The sequence below is a fragment of the Haliaeetus albicilla genome, chromosome 8 (genome assembly GCF_947461875.1).
Source record: "Haliaeetus albicilla chromosome 8, bHalAlb1.1, whole genome shotgun sequence".
NCBI lineage: Eukaryota > Metazoa > Chordata > Aves > Accipitriformes > Accipitridae > Haliaeetus > Haliaeetus albicilla.
Window position 1 is genome coordinate 3,417,833 of NC_091490.1, and position 18,040 is coordinate 3,435,872.

The 18,040-nt window shown below is 47.4% G+C and overlaps 2 protein-coding genes and 1 long non-coding RNA gene across 17 annotated transcripts in view; 2 read left to right on the forward strand and 1 right to left on the reverse strand.

The window, feature by feature from the left end:
* Positions 1 to 4,119, reverse strand: part of ATG4C (autophagy related 4C cysteine peptidase) — a 27,375-nt gene extending 23,256 nt beyond the window's left edge. The window contains exons 1-2 of one of the 3 annotated variants that reach the window (XM_069788529.1): positions 4,009 to 4,119; positions 195 to 325 (exon numbers count right to left, since the gene is read on the reverse strand). In XM_069788529.1, the coding sequence (XP_069644630.1) occupies positions 195 to 276 (82 nt within the window). In that variant the 5' untranslated portion in view covers positions 277 to 325; positions 4,009 to 4,119. Of the gene's footprint in view, positions 1 to 194; positions 326 to 1,720; positions 1,865 to 3,834; positions 3,968 to 4,008 lie in introns of those variants that run through there. The other 2 variants (XM_069788528.1, XM_069788530.1) reach the window with 2 other exon arrangements.
* On the forward strand, positions 3,942 to 10,435 carry LOC104313234 (uncharacterized). Of its 2 annotated transcripts, none has more exons than XR_011325671.1 (3): positions 3,942 to 4,017; positions 6,306 to 6,443; positions 6,817 to 10,435. It is a non-coding gene; the product is annotated as an uncharacterized lncRNA (long non-coding RNA). The 2 variants fall into 2 exon arrangements; XR_011325669.1 differs by lacking the exon at positions 3,942 to 4,017 and adding an exon at positions 4,238 to 4,422.
* A 3,535-nt stretch (positions 10,436 to 13,970) lies between these two features.
* DOCK7 (dedicator of cytokinesis 7) overlaps positions 13,971 to 18,040 on the forward strand; it is a 110,092-nt gene continuing 106,022 nt past the window's right edge. For all 12 annotated transcript variants that reach the window (XM_069788531.1, XM_069788532.1, XM_069788533.1 and 9 more), the window contains exon 1: positions 13,971 to 14,114. In XM_069788531.1, coding sequence (XP_069644632.1) covers positions 14,077 to 14,114 — 38 coding nt within the window. In that variant the 5' untranslated portion in view covers positions 13,971 to 14,076. The remainder of the gene's footprint in view (positions 14,115 to 18,040) is intronic.

An 18,040-nucleotide genomic window follows, 5' to 3' on the forward strand; every position in this document is an offset into this window, starting at 1 on the left:
AATGAAAAGCTAAAGCAGTTTTTTTTTTACTCGGGCTGTTTATGGTATCAAAGGAAAAATGGTTTTAAGGGCCACGTTGCATTTTTATTACTAATATTAGTTAAGTTGCTGAATTATGATCCCATACATGTCAACAAGAAACATTCCATTCATTTCAGTGGAGACAAGATCTTACCATACACTGTTTCACTTACTGTATTTCATGTTGTGCCATGCAGACATAAACTTTGATTTTATCTTTTCTACTTCATCTGTCCCTGTGGCCTCCATTTTCATATTCTAGAGAAAAAGCCATCGCTGTCTTGTAAGACGTTCAATTTTGCTACTGTAAAAACAAAAATATAAACATATCTGTGGGCACTGAGAACACAGGGTATAGTATCACCACCAGCCCACTTAGGTACTTAAGCCTAACATGACCAGAAAGAGTAATAAACTCACAGAATCCTCCACTACCAGGGACTGAGAAGCAATCACATGTTCCATGAATAAGTAATAAAATAATTTAATTCCAAATATACACCAATAAAATTATTACAGAAAGCTAAATAAAATATAATGTTCTCCAACAGCTCTCTATTGCACAACAAACTGATCTAGAGCATATAACCTGTGCTGGCTTATGAGTGCACTCATTCTAATTGGCAGCGAAATGAAGAGCTATGATGCATTTCACTAAATAGAATAGATGCTATTCTTTTCTGCTGAATAGAAGCAGCACATTTTTTCCCCCACCGTCAGGGGTTCTGAGCACCAATAAACAAATCTTGTTTTTTTAAAAACAGCATTAATTGCAGATTTCTAATAAAAATTTTTCTAAGCCAAAGTTTACAGGCATTGGAGGGATTGAAAGAAAGCACAAGATGTGTTGCTGTACGTGTGCAAGGCAGAAAATGCGTAGTACTGAAAACGTGTGACATAATTTTGTACAGAATTAGTTTGCTAGAGAGGCAACATCAAAAGATGATTAGAATACTGTCATAAAATCCGTGTTTACTTTACATCTGTTCTAATTATCACTTGCAGTGCAAAAAGGGCTCTCTTCTGATTTGACTGTGGTGTCTACAGTAGTCCAGCTGTATTACAAGAATGAGTGGTAAAATGGCGGTAAAAACCACTACAGTGCAGACTAATTTTGTAAAAACCGCTTATAAATTTTCCAAGGGGAGGTGAGAAGGAAGGCATTTTTACTGACCCTTTCTGAACTGCACAGCAAGACGGGCTTCACCTTTAGAGCAACCTAAACTGGTAATAACACAGAAAGAATATATACTACCTTTATCCCTGTTTCTAAGAAATCCGAGAAAATGGGACCAAACTCCCTTTGTAGTCCACTCGCACCATTTCTAACAGGAAGTTTGCTAGTAATTAATAGAGCTTCCTTCACTGCATGTATTCTGTCAAAGGTTCACTTTAAAATAGTTGATACGGGAGGTTTTCTTGATGATGTTTGGTAGCCCAAACCCTTGCATAGATAGCTGAAAAATTAAGAGGTCCTGCTTCAACAGGAGCTCTTGTGGGACATCAAACGTTGATCAATAGTGGTACATCCCTGCAACCTTCACCAAATTTTTAGCAAAGTTATGGTAACATCAGATGATGACATGAACAAAAGTGAACCATCTCATTTAATTAATAAACTTGGACCATGAGCGTGTACCATCACTGATGCTACACCTAACCTCCTTACTTTAAAAGGAGACTCTAGAACTGTATTTACTGTTCCATGTGTTATTTTCCATTGAATTGGGATCAAAAGCAGGGCGAAGACTAAACCACGTCACTTCTCTCCACTGGGAGCGTATTTTAAGTAAAACCTAACCATTGACAGTGTAACTGAAGAGAGTGTGAAGATGTCGGGGTTCTGATGTCTTCAGAGCCTGAGGGCACTCACACAGACGCACTGTTTCTGGGATCTGTAGGTAGGGCAAGGAAAACAGCAGTCTACTGCCCAAGCCATCCCTCGCATGTTCTTCTGCTATTCCATCGTATTATTTCAGAAAAGTCTGTCAACAACTTTTTGATGGAACAAGAGGCAATGCAAGCTCACAAACATGGGGAAAGACTGACATTTTTTTGCTAGTGAAAATAACAAATGGCTAGAACCCTACTATGATTAGCCTACTATGATTAAGCTGGGGTTTTGTAGGGGAAGGAAGAGAAAGACAATTTAAGGTTGGGTTTTAATTTCCTGCCTTTTTTCCCTTCTCTTCTTTAGGAAAAAAAAAAAAGAAAGACTGACTGTATCACTGACTTTAGCTGGCAAAGCTGGTAAGATGAACTTCTTCATGAGGTGTGTTTGGTCCAGTCTGCCCTCACACGATCAATCAGCGACAGTCATTTACGCAGAGGCCACTGACTGCCTTAAAAGCCAATACCTATAAAAGCTCCCTCTGGCTAAAATTAGAAATGAAACAAACTCTACTGTTCTGAAGGGGCCTGAAGGAAAAATTATTGAAATGAGGAAGAAGCTCATTTTCCTTTAAAAGACAATGGTCATCACAGCACATTTTTCTTTCATCCAGTTACATTTCTTCCCTAGCACCATGCTAAAGATGTGAAAAGGACTTCTAAGAAGAATGGTAACACAAAACAGGCACATTTATTCCACTGGAAAAATGCAGGCTCTTCCCATCAATGTAAGAAGGCATCAGTAATAGTTCCATTCAAATTAATGGAACAGCATCAGGAGAAGGTCACAGGGAATACAGATTCAAGCCCAACGGGCACAATGCAACCCCCATTACTGAATCTAAAGCTAATGGTTTTATAGCGAAGTTGTCTCATTTAAGAAGTTATCTAGAACGTACATGACCAGGATGATGTTACTTCCCAGAGCAGCAGGACACACCTCAATAAAAAACCGAGGTCCTGTCCTCTCAGAGCCCCCATTACCCACCCTCTGAGGGGGGGTGACTGCAGCGAGGTGGCTGTTTGCTAATAGTGATGGGAAAAAAACTCCCTAACACAGAATTTGTTTTCATTAGCAACAGAAAAGCAACCTAACCTCCCGATGCAAGCGCAACGAAAGGGATGAATGAAATCTAAATATGACCATCTTTATTAATTAATTTAAGAACGAAAACCCACTTCGCTTTTTTTCTCCCTGGAAAGAAACTGAACTAGCAGCGATGACCATCAGCAAAACCGACAGAGAATAACGCCAAGAGATCATTTTTAGGGAGTCACCCCTTTCCAGCTCTAAACGCAGATTAAGACAGTTAGAAATAATACTTTGTAAAGGGAAGGTAAGGAAAAACAGCTTTTTTTTTTTTTTTTTTAAATCCTGTAGGAAAAGACCGAACGCTTGACCCATCCGGGATTTAAAGCCAAGCAAGAGCTGTTGGCAGAGCAGCCGGCTCCTCACAGCCGGGGGAGGCAGGTTCTTTGTATCCTGACAATGACTCCTGCGGGCTTTGTCAGCAGACGGCCCGGGAAGCGGAGGGGGGGGATCCCGAACCGCCTCCCGGCGGGAAGCGAAAGCGGCCCCGGTTATTCCCGAGCCCGCCACCGAGCCCTCGGCCGCAGCGCGGTTACCACAGCCGCCCGCCCACCCCCGCCACCCCGGGAACGGGGAGGGGGAAAAAAAAAAAAAAAAACCAAAAAAGCGGGAGAGCCCCGAACCAGCTCCCGACCCCACAGGAGGCGCAGGAACGGGCTGGCCCGGGACGCCGCCCGCGGGGACGGCCCGGCAGCGGCCGCCTCTTCGCCGCCACCACGGAGGCGTTTCATCCCGCCCGTTACGCCGCGGGCCAGCGCTCCCGGACGGCGCTTCCCCTCCCCACCGCCCGCCCCGCGTCCCGCCGCCGGCCGCGACCGCCGCCGGCCGCTCACCCCCTCACGGAGCCGCCGCCGGTGCGGGGCGGCGGGCGGTGAAAGCTTCCCCGCTCGCGCCGTCGCCGCGGCCCTCCGCGGCCGCCGTAAAAGGGGACGGAGCAGCCGCCGGCGGGGAGAGCCGCTGCGAGCCCGCCGCGCAGCAGCCGGAAGGCGGACGGGGCCGCCGCTTACCCCGCCCGGGTGAGCTCCGTGGCGCGGCCGGCCGGCCGGCGAGCGGCCTCCCGGGGGCTCGTAAGCCGTGAGGGAACCGCGCGGAACTACCGCTCCCGGCGGCCGCTGCTGCGGGAGGCGGCGCGGGCCGGCGGCGGGGCCGCGCGGGGCACGCTGGGAGTTGTAGTCCGGCGGGAGGGCGGCGGGCTTGCCGCCGGAGGAGGGAGGCGGTGAGGAGGAGGAGCGGGAGCGGGGACGGGGACGGGGACGGGCTGCGGCTGGAGTCGAGTCCCCGGAAAGGCGGGAGGCCGGAGGCTTTGCGCGGGAAGTCCAGCCCCGCCGTCAGGCCCCGGCCCCGGCCTCGGCCTCGGCCTGGCCGTCCGCGGCGGCCGCAGCGCTCTGCCCCCTCACGGAGTCTCCAGCTGACGTTTCAGGGTGTTTTCCTCCCCTTTTTTTTTTTATTTTTGTGTCTTTTGACTCCACTACAGCAAAATGGTGCCCAGGTCTCCAAGTTCTCTGGAGGCCGGTAGTACTTAAATCTCCAGCCTACACATATACGCGTTTGTTGACGCGCCAACAGTGTTTTCCAGTTCAACCTGCTGCTTTATTTCTTGTCTAAAAGTGCATCGCCCCCTCTCACTCTCCTAGGTTAGATGTACTGAGGGTTTTGGGGGTTTTTTTTGGTATTTTGTAAAGCAGGTTCTTCATTAATCTGTTTGCCTTAAGCTGCTTAAAAATAATCGTTGGCTGCATCAGGAGCTGAGCGTTTTCAAAAAAACCACCAAACCTCACATCCCTCCTAAATCCTGCAGTTTTGAATTTCTTGAATGTCTGGAACGGGCATTTGTGCTTAACATCCTAGAGAAGGACGCCATCCCTGCATTCTCCATGTGCTCAACAGCACAAGTTTGGGGTTCATGAAGAAAGTTAGGTGGTTTTTTTCCATTTTGTGATTTTACTGCCTTCTGCTGGTCAAAAATGATCAGCCTGAGTTTAATTTTTTTATAATCAGCACATGATTATAGCACATGACCTAAAATTAAGCTTCAGTACAGATAGCAGCAATAGATGTTTCATCTATTTCATGTTGGGTTTTGTTATGTAATCTCATGGCAATAATATATTTCACGTAGTAGGGTCGATTGGTAAAGAGGATCTTAGGTATTGATGTTCGAAGCAGACAATATCTTGTTTCAAAGGTCTAGCTATTGGCTTGAAGGGGGGATGTAGAAGATCACCTTTCTAATCTTCCCCTGCCTTTCAGCTCGCTGCTTGTAATGGCACTTTGTTTCAGTGTTCCTATAAATTACTGAGCACCATCCTCATCTCTTTTAGGAATCCTTCAGACTCTAGCAGCAAGCATCTCTCTATAGCAGAGTTACAGTAATAACACTAACATGATAAAATTTGAAAAATCCTGAAGAATGGTCACATGTAATTACTGTTCCTTTTCAAAACTGGAAAGGAGGGGTAATACACAGAAAGTGGCACGCACGCCATCTATGTCTTTATATTCCAATAAAAGATGAAGATTTAAAAATAAAAACCATGTTGCTGTTTTTACTAAACTCATGAAGGACTGTGGCCCCACAATAGCGGGTAATCTGTCAGTGCGGAAGGAAGCAGGCCTCCTGCCTTCGGAATTCTATGACCTGTTTTAGGAATAATAGTTCTTTAAAATTTCATCTTTGCTTTTGTTCTCAAAGACAAAGATGAATGTGCTTGTCTGTTTGTGTATGGTCTCGAATATTGAGAGCTGAGTACTTAACGTGGCTTGGATTTGGCTAAATGTTGAACAAAGAATTATTCCGTTGATCAAATGAAATGGCTATTCCCTTGCCTGAAATTAGTTGCCTGCACCTTCCTGCACGGAAATTTAATAACCATGCCTTGATTTGATAGGCCACACAATATGCCATCTGGATATACATTGTAAATCCCTCAGGTAATCAGGTTATGAGAATGAAGATATTTATTTTCTGCTTTTTGCATCAGTCAGATCATGCAAAACAAAGCTTTGATTGCAAAATAATTACTCAGGCAACCATAAATAACTATCTGTAAAGTGAGAGTTTTCTTCACATTCACTAATTCCTATTTCTGTAGGAAAGATTTGCAGAGGGAGTGGGAGAGAACATATTGCATTCAACAAACTTCTAACAAATGTCACAGAGTTTACACTTTCAACATTTTAATGGCATAAAGGCTACGCAAACCATCTTTGAGCTCTATTTGTGCTAAATTAATATGGTACTAGTAAGGAAATATCTAAATCTGCGTTCATGGAAAATATAATTTTTCTTTGTTTTTTTTAATAGGTAAACCAAGCGGGTAACAGCAAGTGGCAATGCCAAGAAGACTAAAAATTAGAGAGGATACTCTCTGCTTTATGGATCTTGGAGATATCTCCGTTACACAATGTTACACAACATTGACCCACCAAATACTGCAGAATGGTAAGATAATAGAATCGTAGAGTCATAGAATTGTTTAGGTTGGAAAAGACCTTTAAGATCATTGAGTCCAACTGTCAATCCAACACCACCATGCCCACTAAACCATGTCCTGAAACACTGAACTGCTGGGCAATCAGGGGAATAAAGCTTCTAGTCCTATATCGGCCACTAGCCTACTAGATTGCCTCTGGGAAGTCATCTAAGCATTCATCAATAATCTGCAATATATTTAGAAGAGCCCATTAAACATTTGGCCGACAGTATGTGCTTTCCAAAACACCCGTTTGTCTGTTGTCTAAACAGAGCAGATCTGGGGTTAAGGAGCTATAGGGAAGGGAATTTTTCCTCATTTATTTTTGGTTTCATTTCCTAGGGAAGTAAGCCATCTCTGATCTGTTTCCCTCTGGAAAGTTTTGAAACTGCTCAGCAATTTAGTCAAGTCTGCAGAGCCTCAGAGATACTAAATACCTCCAGTTTTTGTGGAAATAGCCGCTCAGGTAAAGAGAAACCCTGGAGTAGGATAAAGGGATAACAATGGAATCCTGGCTGTGTTAATTCTGCTGCTCACGGAACTGCTTGTTAAAATAGGTTACAACAAGGTTGCTCCCACCCATTTAAGAACAGAAAACCTCAGATGTGCTTGTGGAAGGGTTGCTTGCACTTAGCAGCACTACTGGAAATAGAATGGTTAGATAAATGATACAGAACTTTATAAAGATGAGAACCATTATTGATGAAAAACTAAAAGCTGTGACAACTATTTTGTCTCTGAAGCAAACCCGTTACTCCAGAATGTCATGGGTTTCGCAAAGAAGTTGGGATCTTCAAGGTTAATAGTCAATGCATGCACACTGTAAAGCAACAAAGTAGCATGTACGCTTGAGGGATCCTTTCAGGGAACAAAGGATTCTCCCAGGTTGCTTCTTGAGATGTTCCCACCTGCATGCACAGACTCTGACTACGCTGTCTGCTGAGGGTGGCCCTGAGGTGCTTCTCCAGACTAGACTCACCTGTCTACCCAAGTGTGAATCTGCTCATGTGTGCCTGGTATGTCAATGTTCCTGTGGAAGTAACTGTGGCAGTAATTTGTGCACCATCCTTTCAAGCAGTATGCAGGATGAAAGAGACAGACTGAGCATACCCCTCACTAGATTGCTGTTGAGGTGTTTGTCTCCGCTGATTTAGCCAGCACGCTTCTGCTCATACCACTCACTCCATCCAAAACCAGATTTTATTACTCTGTCCCAGGATTAGGCTAGGGATGAGGAGGCTCCAGTAGGATACCCCTAAGAATCTGTGCCAAGGCTACCCTTAATTTAAGATCTTAGTTAAATATCTGGCAGAGAAGATACAGAGCACATTAGTGGCATTTACAGAGTATTAAGCTGGGAGAGATTGAAAGCTGTATTCAGGGTAGAAACATAAACTACCTGAAAATGATAAACATGAGCAGAAATTAATGGAAGCTCAGTTGGGAAGACTGTGAGTCCTTATCTGAGGTGATTTAAGTTCCTTGAACCCATCTATTAAAATGAAGAAATCTGAAAGTAATAATGCTAGGAGTCAAAGAATAAAGGCAAAAATGAAGTAGACATCAAATACTGCTGTATGAAGAAGGCTGCAGAAAGGCTAGTGCAGTTGAGGATTCAAATTTTCATTTCACCCTCAAAAAGAACTTTTCCTGCTGTAGAAGTATGAGTCTGGCCACCATTCCTGCCACCTTGTCTGCTGGTCTCCCCAGCTGTACCACCTAAAATAGTGGAGGTAAGTCCAAGAGAAAGGGAGGAACCAGACACCACTGCTGCTTCCTCCATTTTCAAATAGCACTGGTGCCTGGAACTGCCGTGCTTCTGCCTGGGGGAGGAAGCATGATCCTCCTGTGGGTCAGGCTTGCGGGCTGGGAGATTCTGCTCTAGGCAGAATGTTTTACACACAGCTGTTTTGCTTCATGCAGTAGTTGATAGGATTTGGTTTGGTATCCAGAACTACAAAGTATCTCCCTTCCAGCTGTGAGGATCCCCTGTGATCTTCTGATGTCTGGGGTGAAGAACACCATTCCCTGTAAAAGTGGTCTTTGAAACGCTGTACTTGGGGCACCTTGGCTCTGCTTCCAGCTCTGCTGTCATTAGCTTGTGCTATGCCTGGCTTGAGCCATCTATAAAAGAAATAACATGGTTGTGAGGGGTGTAGTGAAGGCTGCAGGCACTCAGAGAGTCCTCACTCCTTTACTCTCCTAGTTTCTCATTTGCCCAGCAGAAACTGGGCGCTGGGCAAACGAGGCTGCTCCTTCTTGCTCTGAGAACACCAGCATCTTCAGTCTTGCCTTACATGTCTTGAGAAGATAATTATGCTTGTACAGTTTACATTACCCGTGTGTAGTTCCTTATCTTTGAAGGAATTATTTGCAGAGAGGGGCAGAGAGGATTTGGCCCTTAATTAATTCAGTTCGTTTCACTGAGCTGCCAGTAGATGGCTCTCTGAATTTGCAGTCCCTTATTTACTACATTGTTTGTTGAATTATGTTGGACACATTTTCACTGGAAACTGTTTTCAGTGTGTTGGCTTTGAGGAAGTTTACGTAAGAAGAACAAGGAAGCAATGGACTGGGTAAATAGACTGCTAACAAACAAGACACAGGATCGGTTCGCTTTTTGCAAAATGTTTTATGGCTACAATCCAAAAGATTTTTCTTGTTCAGGACCTAATCTTATAATTATCAGGCTCTACGAGTTACATCTGTGTTCGCAGGATGCATTTACCAGACTTGATTATAACCGAGTAAAATTCATTCTCAATAAAAAAAAAGCATTTTGGTCAGGTGTTTTAAAGGATGCCTGTGGTTTATGGACAGGTACCCTAGTGAACTGGTGGAAATGCTTCTTTGTTTGCACCCTGTCAGTGTGAGAGATGTTGTTTCACAGATACATGTGTGTTAACAGAGCACTGTGTCTAGGCCATGAACTTCAGATAGATGCTTAGCCCAAATACAGCTCGCAGATGTAGACTCAGCTGTTCATTCCTCACCTTTTTGTTACATGGTTTATCAGAGAAGATGAAAAGGTGACTTTCAGCATGATAGTCCATGTTTTGACAAATTGCTGGGCTTATCCCCCAGCCCCCAAATTAGCAAGGTAACTAGAAGGGAAATGCAGCAGCTACAGTGGAGACCCATCACCTTTCACAGTGTCCTTCAACTCCCAGTGTAGTATATGCTCAGTCGTTGTCCTGCTGGAGTACTAATGCATCCATGACAAGTGAGGATCAGTCCCCAGCTTCTCAGAGACCACTTACCCGGAGCAGCAGATGCTTATTGATGATGGCTGCGTAAATCAGCTAACTCCTTTTTGGAGGTAGTGATGTCTTTCAAAGGCTGATGCATTCTACCGTTGGAATCTGGTGTAGAACAAGCTAGGTTCCTTATTTGCTCTCTAAAACATGATGAAGCATTACAATGTGTTAAGGCAGGGTAACTATTCAGTATCCTCATAATGCTGATAAAGTTCCAGGTTTTAAATTGGTTAGTAGAAATAGGTAGCCTCTAACCAAACAATAATTTAAATTAAGGTGGGCTGTATGGAGGTATTAATTGCAGAGTACGCAGTCCCTCCGCTGAAGTTAGTCTTGATTTGTCTTCACCCTCATTCTGAGATACCAGTCACCCTTGAGGACAATACATAGGCACAAACAACTTTAGGAAAAATAAGCAGCCTAACACTCCAAATATATCATCAACTGCATACAATTTCACCCTAATTTAAAAGAAAACAGTTCCGTTTTCTACTGCAGATAAAATTTACCACAAAATGATTGTTTTTTAATCAGAGGAAGCTGCTAGTTCCTAAAGAGATGCCTGATTTTTTTTACCTGATTTTTTTTTCAGACTGAAATTCCATGTAACAGGTCTCTGTCCAATTGGTCACATTCTCCTCTTTGCAAAGCATGAGTTTATTTCTTCAGACAAAACGTTTCCTTCAATTAATTCACTTTTAAGATGAGAAAACAAGAGGCAGAAAGGTTATGTGACTCGCAGTGCCTGTCAGTGGCAGCGCTCACCTTAGTACTCGAAATAACACAGTGATGCCACAACATCAATCATACTGACTTGCCAGTGATATGGAGGCAGGATTTGTTGATACCATGAATTTTAGTGTTTGGCATTATTGGATTTATAATGGTAAAAGACTGCAATTTTTTTTTCCTCATATTTCTTCATTTTTTCCTTTACTTCTTTTAGTTAATGCTCCACGCACTGCAAAATTTTGAGTCAATCTACAGAAGCTCTTGGTTCACTTTACAAGGTCATGTGTACATTTCTACCAACCTCAGTGATCTCTTACTATTTAAAGTCATTGGCATTGACTTTGTAGACTTTTGCTGGGCTGTTACTGTCTGAAAAGTAATGAGGAATCTTTGTTATTTTTCTGAAAGGCAGTTGTTGATGTTGATTCTTAAATGAATTGAGGGATTTTGTTCACATTTAGACCAACTATATGGAGAAGGCCTATTTATCTGCAAAGCAATACCCTCCCATTGAGAGCACATAATATATACTGTATTTGATAGAGATCTATTTTATATCCGTTTTGTATATTTGAACTGAAAATACATATATTTTGTATTTTTGTACATAGATGTTCCACATTAGATAGGGTGGTTAGGGTTTTTTTTAATCTCTGTTGATACTTCTGTACATTTATATGCTTCAACAAGATGAATAACAAATCATTCATAAAGAGGTGGGCTCCTGTCCCCTGCTCCATTTTAGCTTTGTAGCCTACTGCAGGGATGATCTGCAATTAGTGCAAAGGCCCTTCACTGTCAAGGAGAGACTATTGCATTAATTTAAAGCTTGATTGCTCCCAGTCACTGTCCTACTCTTCCAGCGAGGCTGTGGCCTCTCTGGCAAGGGTGGCAGAGCAGGATGTGTGTCCCCACCTCAGCTAGCAGTTTCAAGCTCTGGTATCCACACAGAGAATTCCCTTCCTCGCAGTTTCAGATGTCAGAGCACATCTGTCAGGCGCAGCTGAGGTGCAGGCACGTCTCATCCGACTGCCCTTCCCGTCGGTCGCCTCCAGCACAGAGGTGGGTGGATGGCTGGAATCAAGTCTGCCAGAGCTCATCTGGCCAAGCTCTAAGCTGCAGAAAAAGTCGGTGAAGAGCAGGGCACTGACAGATGAGCAAAGGTGACATCAGAACTCAGCAACTAGTTACCTCAAGCCCTTGTGCTACAGACTTTGGAGATGTGGGAAGCAGCTGACATATGGCTCAGACGCCTGTGCAGGGTGAGGCAGGCACTATGGGTGGTGGGTGGCTGTTTCAAGCTAAGCCATTCCTGCTCATCAGACGGAGACCTAAAGTCGCCCGTGTCATTACTGCATTTTGAAGTGTACCCTCGGTACTGAGACAACTTTACGCGTCCCACAACTTAATCTAGTTCTTCTGTCTGTGGTAGTAACTGACAGGAAGGGAAAATGAAACCTAAAATCCAAGAGGTCTCTTGATCGACCTTGGATAGCTCTGTAAGTCAGGGCTTCTGGGGCTGGACTGCTCTTTGCACCTTCTGGCGGAGATAAGAATTCCCCTTTTCATAAACACGGGATTCGCAGTTTCGGTGTGAAAGAGTTAGGCAGTGACGTTTTCCTGTAAGGCAGGACTAAATTAGCCCTCCCGCATCTCAGAATGATGCCATTTTGGAAAGGAAATTCCATACGGGATGGGGGATGGGAGAGAGGAAACATTTCTGGTGGTCCCTCATGCTTAGGTCTGTTCTTGTAAGCGCGCACACTGTGTACGAGAATTTATTCTTAGAATCATAGAAGGGTTTGGGTTGGAAGGGACCTTTTAAAGATCGTCTAGTTCCAACCCCCCTGCCAGGGACAGCGACATCCATCACTAGACCAGGTCTCTCAAAGGCCCATCCGACCCGACCTTGAACGCTTCCAGGGATGGGGCATCCACAACTTACGTGGATGTATGAAGGTAAATAGCTCATTGGCTTACCCCGTCCACTCTGTGTGATGGACTTACCCTGTGTGCAGTTCTACACGCAGGCAGTAATTCAAGAGCAAAAGTCTTTGTCCTGGCAGACGTTTGTGGGATATTTTCTCCCCATCCCCCTTGGAGAAGAGCAGCCCTTTCTCAGTGGCATACAATAGGTCTTTGCTTTGCAGTATCTCCATCTGTATGCACGTGTGTGTGTGCATCTGTGTAACGCATGACAGCACATTTCTGTAGCGGGCCATAATCGTATCCACATGGGATTCGCTTTAGGTATGCACAGAGTCTGATTGACTCCAGTGCGATTACTCACATATGTATATATTTGCAGATTTTGGGGCCTGCCATTCCCCGGGTAAACACAGACAAACAGAAAAGCAGAGAAATTACATGCAGCTGGAAATCAGCGGCTTCTGCTAGTGGAAAAATTGGTATACTCAGATTGCAGTCGCAATGTGCTAGAAACATTCACACAATGCAAACAGATGGAATCGGATGAATTAGCACTCGCTACTTTTGGACACTTCCTGGATTTCTATTAATAGTTCTCTGGTTTAGATTAACGCACAGCATATGTCGTGTAACACTGACTTTGAATTATCTGCTAGAACGTGTCCTAGGCTCAATCTTTTTTTGAAGTCCCAAAATAGTTTTTAACTCCCCGCCCCTTACCTCCTCTTCCCATTAGGATGAGCATTTACACGTCTATGGAGGGACTGGTAGCAATGACCTGTTTGGATGGAACGATGGTCGTTACGCTATCCCGTCCGTCTTGCAGATCCCCGTTAGGGACAATTTTTAGCCTTTCTGAAGGAAAAGTTGGCCCCGTCCAGGGTTACGATCGACCGAGACCCCCGTCTCGTCCCCGCGGGCACGCAGGGCGTCCGGGAGCGCGGTCATCAGCGGCGTCCCTCGGTGCCACGCCGGCTGGGGGTACGGGTGGCCGAGGGACCCGTCCACGCCACGCAGAAGCGTGACAGCCCGGAGCCGTGGAACAGCCCCAGCCCGGCGCTTCCAAGGGTCAGCACACACCAGACCCCCGGCCGCGGCTGCCAGCCGAGGCCTCCGCTGCCCACGGCCTCCAGCCGGGCTCTGCGGGTCTCGCTCCACAGAACGCTGGCGGGTGGCGAGCCGGGCCGAGAGCCATTTTCCCTGCCCGCTCGCGGGTCTTCCATTATCGCCAGCAATAACCCCAACCCACCCACCCCCTTTTTTTTTTTTTTAAGCGGGGATAAAGCGGCACCGCGGAGCGAGCTGAACAACCGAAGGCGCTCTCCCCCCGCACCGCGCCGGGGACGGGACGCGCTCGGCGAAGCCCCCCCGAGCCCTAGGGGGGGGACCCACGGAGGCCGGACCGGTGCCGGTGCGGGTCCCGGACCGGCCGCACCAACCGAGGGACGGGGCAGGGGAACGGCGACGGTCACTGCGCCCGCCCGCCCCGCCGTATGTCTGCGAGGAGCGGCCCCCTCGCACGGCGACGGAGGGGAGGAGGCGGGCGAGCGAGCGCCGAGGGTGGGAGCTGGGCCGGCCGCGCCGAGCGGGTGCGCGCCTCCGCGGAGCATTACGGCGGCCGTTCCCGGCTCCTCGGCTCCGCCAGCCCTGAGGAGCGGCCGCGCGGAGCCCCGGCAGCGCGGCCATGGCCGAGCGCCGCGCCTTCGCCCAGAAGATCAGCAGGTAGCGCCGGCCGGCGAGCGGCCGCGGGACGGGGCTACGGTCGCCGCCGTGGCAAGGGGCGGGCTGCCGGGCCGAGCCGGGCCCGGCCGGCGGGGAGCTCCTGGTGGTAGTGGGGGGGGGGGGACGGGGACGGGGACCGGCGCCGCGCCCCTGGGGAGCGGGGGGGGCGGCGAACGGGCCCGGCGCGGCCCGCGGGCGCCCGCCGCCCTCCCGGCCTTCGGGCTGCCGCTGACAGGGCGGGCCGAGCCAGAGCCGGAGCCGGGGCCGGGACCGGGCCGTTGCGCCGGGGCCTGCCGTGAGCAAGCCCCCGGCCGGGCCGCCGGGCAGGGTCCGCCCAGGCCGGCGCCGCGGTTCTGCCGTTCCCCCCCGCGTCTGCAACAAAGGGGTGGGGGATGCGGCCGTGTGTGTGTGTGTGTGCGGTGTCCGCTTCGCGCCGTGCCGCTTCCCGGGGGAAGGGGTGGGGGGCGGAGGGGAAAAAAAAAAAAAAGGAGGAAAAGAGCTGTTTAATTCAGCTCCCCGTGAACAAAGGCCGGCCGGGCGCATTGTGCAGTCCCATCTCGCCGCACAATGGGCGGCCCGGCGCTGCCGGCAGCGCGGCGAAGCGTTTTCCTGCCGGCGCGGGGCTGCCGGAGCCGCCGAGCCCCGGAGCCCCTTGTACCCGTCCCGGGCTGCCCGCGGCGGGCCCGGCTGCTGGGCGCCGAGTTCGCCTTCCCTCCCCTCTAGAGCCTGCGGCGGGGAGCGGCGGCCAGAGCCCGGTCCGGGCGTTGCAGCCCGTACCTGGGAGCGCCAGACCTGCCCGCTCGCTTCCTCGCTGCCTGCAAAATGGAGAAAATAGTTCCCTTCCTTTTGTGTGCCATAAGCAGCTGGTTAATGTTAGCACAGCCCCTCGGACGCGCAGAGGTGTTTGAGACTCGCAGTGTTAAACATCCTTGTATTTTACAAAGTTTTGCTTTGTTTTGTTTTTCTTTAAAAGAGGAATGTTTATAGGAAATTGCCGGCTAACACCAGGTTTCTGCAGATCTATATTCCAAGTTAGGGATCTGGTTCCAGGTGGGAACCGCAGTTTTTCTGTTCGCAGGTCTGACCAGGTAGCCTTTGGTGACCCTGGTACCTCTCCTCGCTGTGACTAGCAGCAGAGTGAAAGTGGGAACCATCAGTTTCGCTGGTGCTATTCAGGAGGCTGTGGACAGTAGTGAAAGGAGTATCGTTTCCCGTGCCATTGAATGAGAAGACTGTAGGTACAAATAGTTGCAGTTACAGAAGCTGTGATGGAGAAGGGTCACGGACAAAGAAAAAGGAGGTCAGAGGAAAAGGCTAGGTGGGAGGTAGAGGAGTGGCATCAATCCCACCCCACTCAGCATCTGAACACGGGTGAAAACATTGCTCCTCTATCCTGGTTCTCTGCAAACTTTGATGTGCACCAGCCAGGGGTTAACGTGACAGATCAAGGTCTCTGGAACAGAGAGGGATGGATTCGCTGCCAGACCATTTTTCCTGGTTCTCAATTGTAGTCATAGAAATAGTCACATGAGAGACAAGTACTAGAAGGGAGAGCGTAAGAGTTCTGCAGCCCTGCCAGGAAGTTAAATAAAATGGCCCTGGGGTGACCACTGCGGGTGCTGACAATGTTTCTGCCTGCGTCAGGCGCTAGCTCGGTGGACTAAGTTCATCAGGCAGTAGCATGGATGTGCCACCTTTGCGTAGCTTTTGATCTAATCCGCTCGACGTGTTTTCAAACCAACCAAACGGCAGCAGCGCGTGTGTGCAGGCAGAGGTGGTCTTTTCGCCACGTCAGATTCATTTGTGGAGTTTACTGTTGATGCAGGCTGTGCCTGCAGAAGGACCCAGGTGGTCTGCAATGAGGTCAGCTCCTCCTGGAGCAGGGCTGTTGCATCTCCAACCCTTTCTTTTACGCTTGTTTCTAAGACTGCTGTATTTCTCTCTGGGATTTCCCATATTGTAGTGTTGTCTTCTGAGAAATCTTGAGTTCCTGGTTCATGGGCTACACATCCAGTGCATGAGAAGGCAAAAACTTGTGGGCAGAAGAGATGTTGTACCCAGAGGTGCCCAGACTGAGCTGTAGCCCTTCCTGTGCTGACACAGAATATGCTGCTGTGAATGCTACTATTTCAGAGGATGAGAGATTCAAGCAAGCAGCATACGGAAGTCCCAAGAGCTGTGTTGGTGGCTGCTGGAAGCCCTCCCCTGTTCCATTGTTTAAAGAAGAATAGATCCATCACATTTTCACACTCTGCCCTCCGGTTTGGCTTACTCATTGAGGTAGACGTAGCATTTGTCTTATTCACAGGAAGTAGCCATGCTGCTCTTGGTTTGCCTGATAGCGTGTAATTCAAATGGGTTTTAATTCAGATCCACGAAGGTAAATTACTTGAAGACCTACGTACCAAACAGATGCAAGCTTCTAAGCTGGTTCTTATAGTAGTGGTAGAAAAAGAAACCTGAGATCTGCTGTTCTGTTTCTTAGAAAGACCACAGATGTGGTCTTCACAGCCCTGATTTACTGCCTGTGCTTTCTTCAACCAGTGTGGTGCACCTCAAGGGTATATACGGAGCTCCAGTGTCATGCGGTGTCTGTTTATCACCACTGGAATCTTTAAATATTGGGGATAGCAACTGTCAGTGGTTACTACAGCAGTTTCAAAATACCTTTTTAAGACTGTCTGTTACAAGGTATCTTTCTGACTAGGTCCTGCTGCATTTTTGTTGGTTGGCTTTAAACTAGAACACATTTTTAGCCTGAACTTTGGCCGTCACATGCACTAATTCTTCTTGAATCCATCAGAAGAAACTCCTGAGTTAAACTTGCTGTAGTGGGTTAATAATACCTGAAATCTTGCCCAAAACTGTTAATTTTTAATTGGAAATAATTGGTAATAGTTTTTTTTATTAAACTCTATTGGAACATGTCCTTCTGCAGCATCATAATACTTCAGTAGCTGCATGTATGGTATCGTTTCCATCTCAGTGTAGGAATAGATGCACTTCTGTTTAGTAGCCCTGTTCAGCTCATATGGTGTTTGAGGGACTAGAGGAGAGTTAGCAGAAGGCAGGATCCACACACCAGCAGAGATAAAGTTCACTCATTAAGATGTCTCAATAAAAAACAGTCAATACGTTGTACCAGCTAAGCTGCCTGTTCACTCTCAGCAGGGTTGGGTGTTCAGTACTGACCAAGCCGAGTGCCGTGTCTGGTCCCTCTGGGGTTGTGCTGCACTGTCCCCACTGAGCACTCACCCCTTCATCTGTATGTGCTTCAGATTCCCAGTTGCATTATCTCAGTACATTTTCTGGGTATGGGGCTGCTTGGCAGAGAAATGGGACGTGGAAGCCCTACCATCACCAAGAAGGTCAGTTCTGAGTTCCTGAATGTCCCAGTAATTGAAGCATGTTGTATCCCCACACTCCAGTTTTTCCAGGGGCAGTCAGAGGAAAAGGTGTGCAGGCTTTTTAGAGTTCAAATACAGAAAAAGAAAAAATCACCCTTTAAACATCATGCAACATACACAGTTCAGGCAAACTCACGTAGCCTTTCATGTGAGCCCCTGTCTCGGTGCCATGTCATTGCTCTTGGACCATCCTGAGATCCAGTTACCTAGGGAATCCAGAACTGCTGCTTTGGTCAGACCATCACTCTTGAAGGTGTCTTTCCTTGGAAAGGGTTTTTCTCTTCCTTTACTGCTTCCACAGTTCAAGAAGATCCCTCTGACTTGCAATAACATACCCGCCTTACCCTCTGTTTTGCTATTGCATTTCAGGCTCACACAAAGCCTGGAGTGTGATTTTTTGCCACTGCTCTTTATTCTCTTGCTGAGAATTTTCAGTTTTCCTGTCCCCAGCTCTCGATGGAGTCTGGAGAAAATTGTTTCCACCCTCATGGGTCCAGCCCCTTCTGAGGTGCTTCTGTG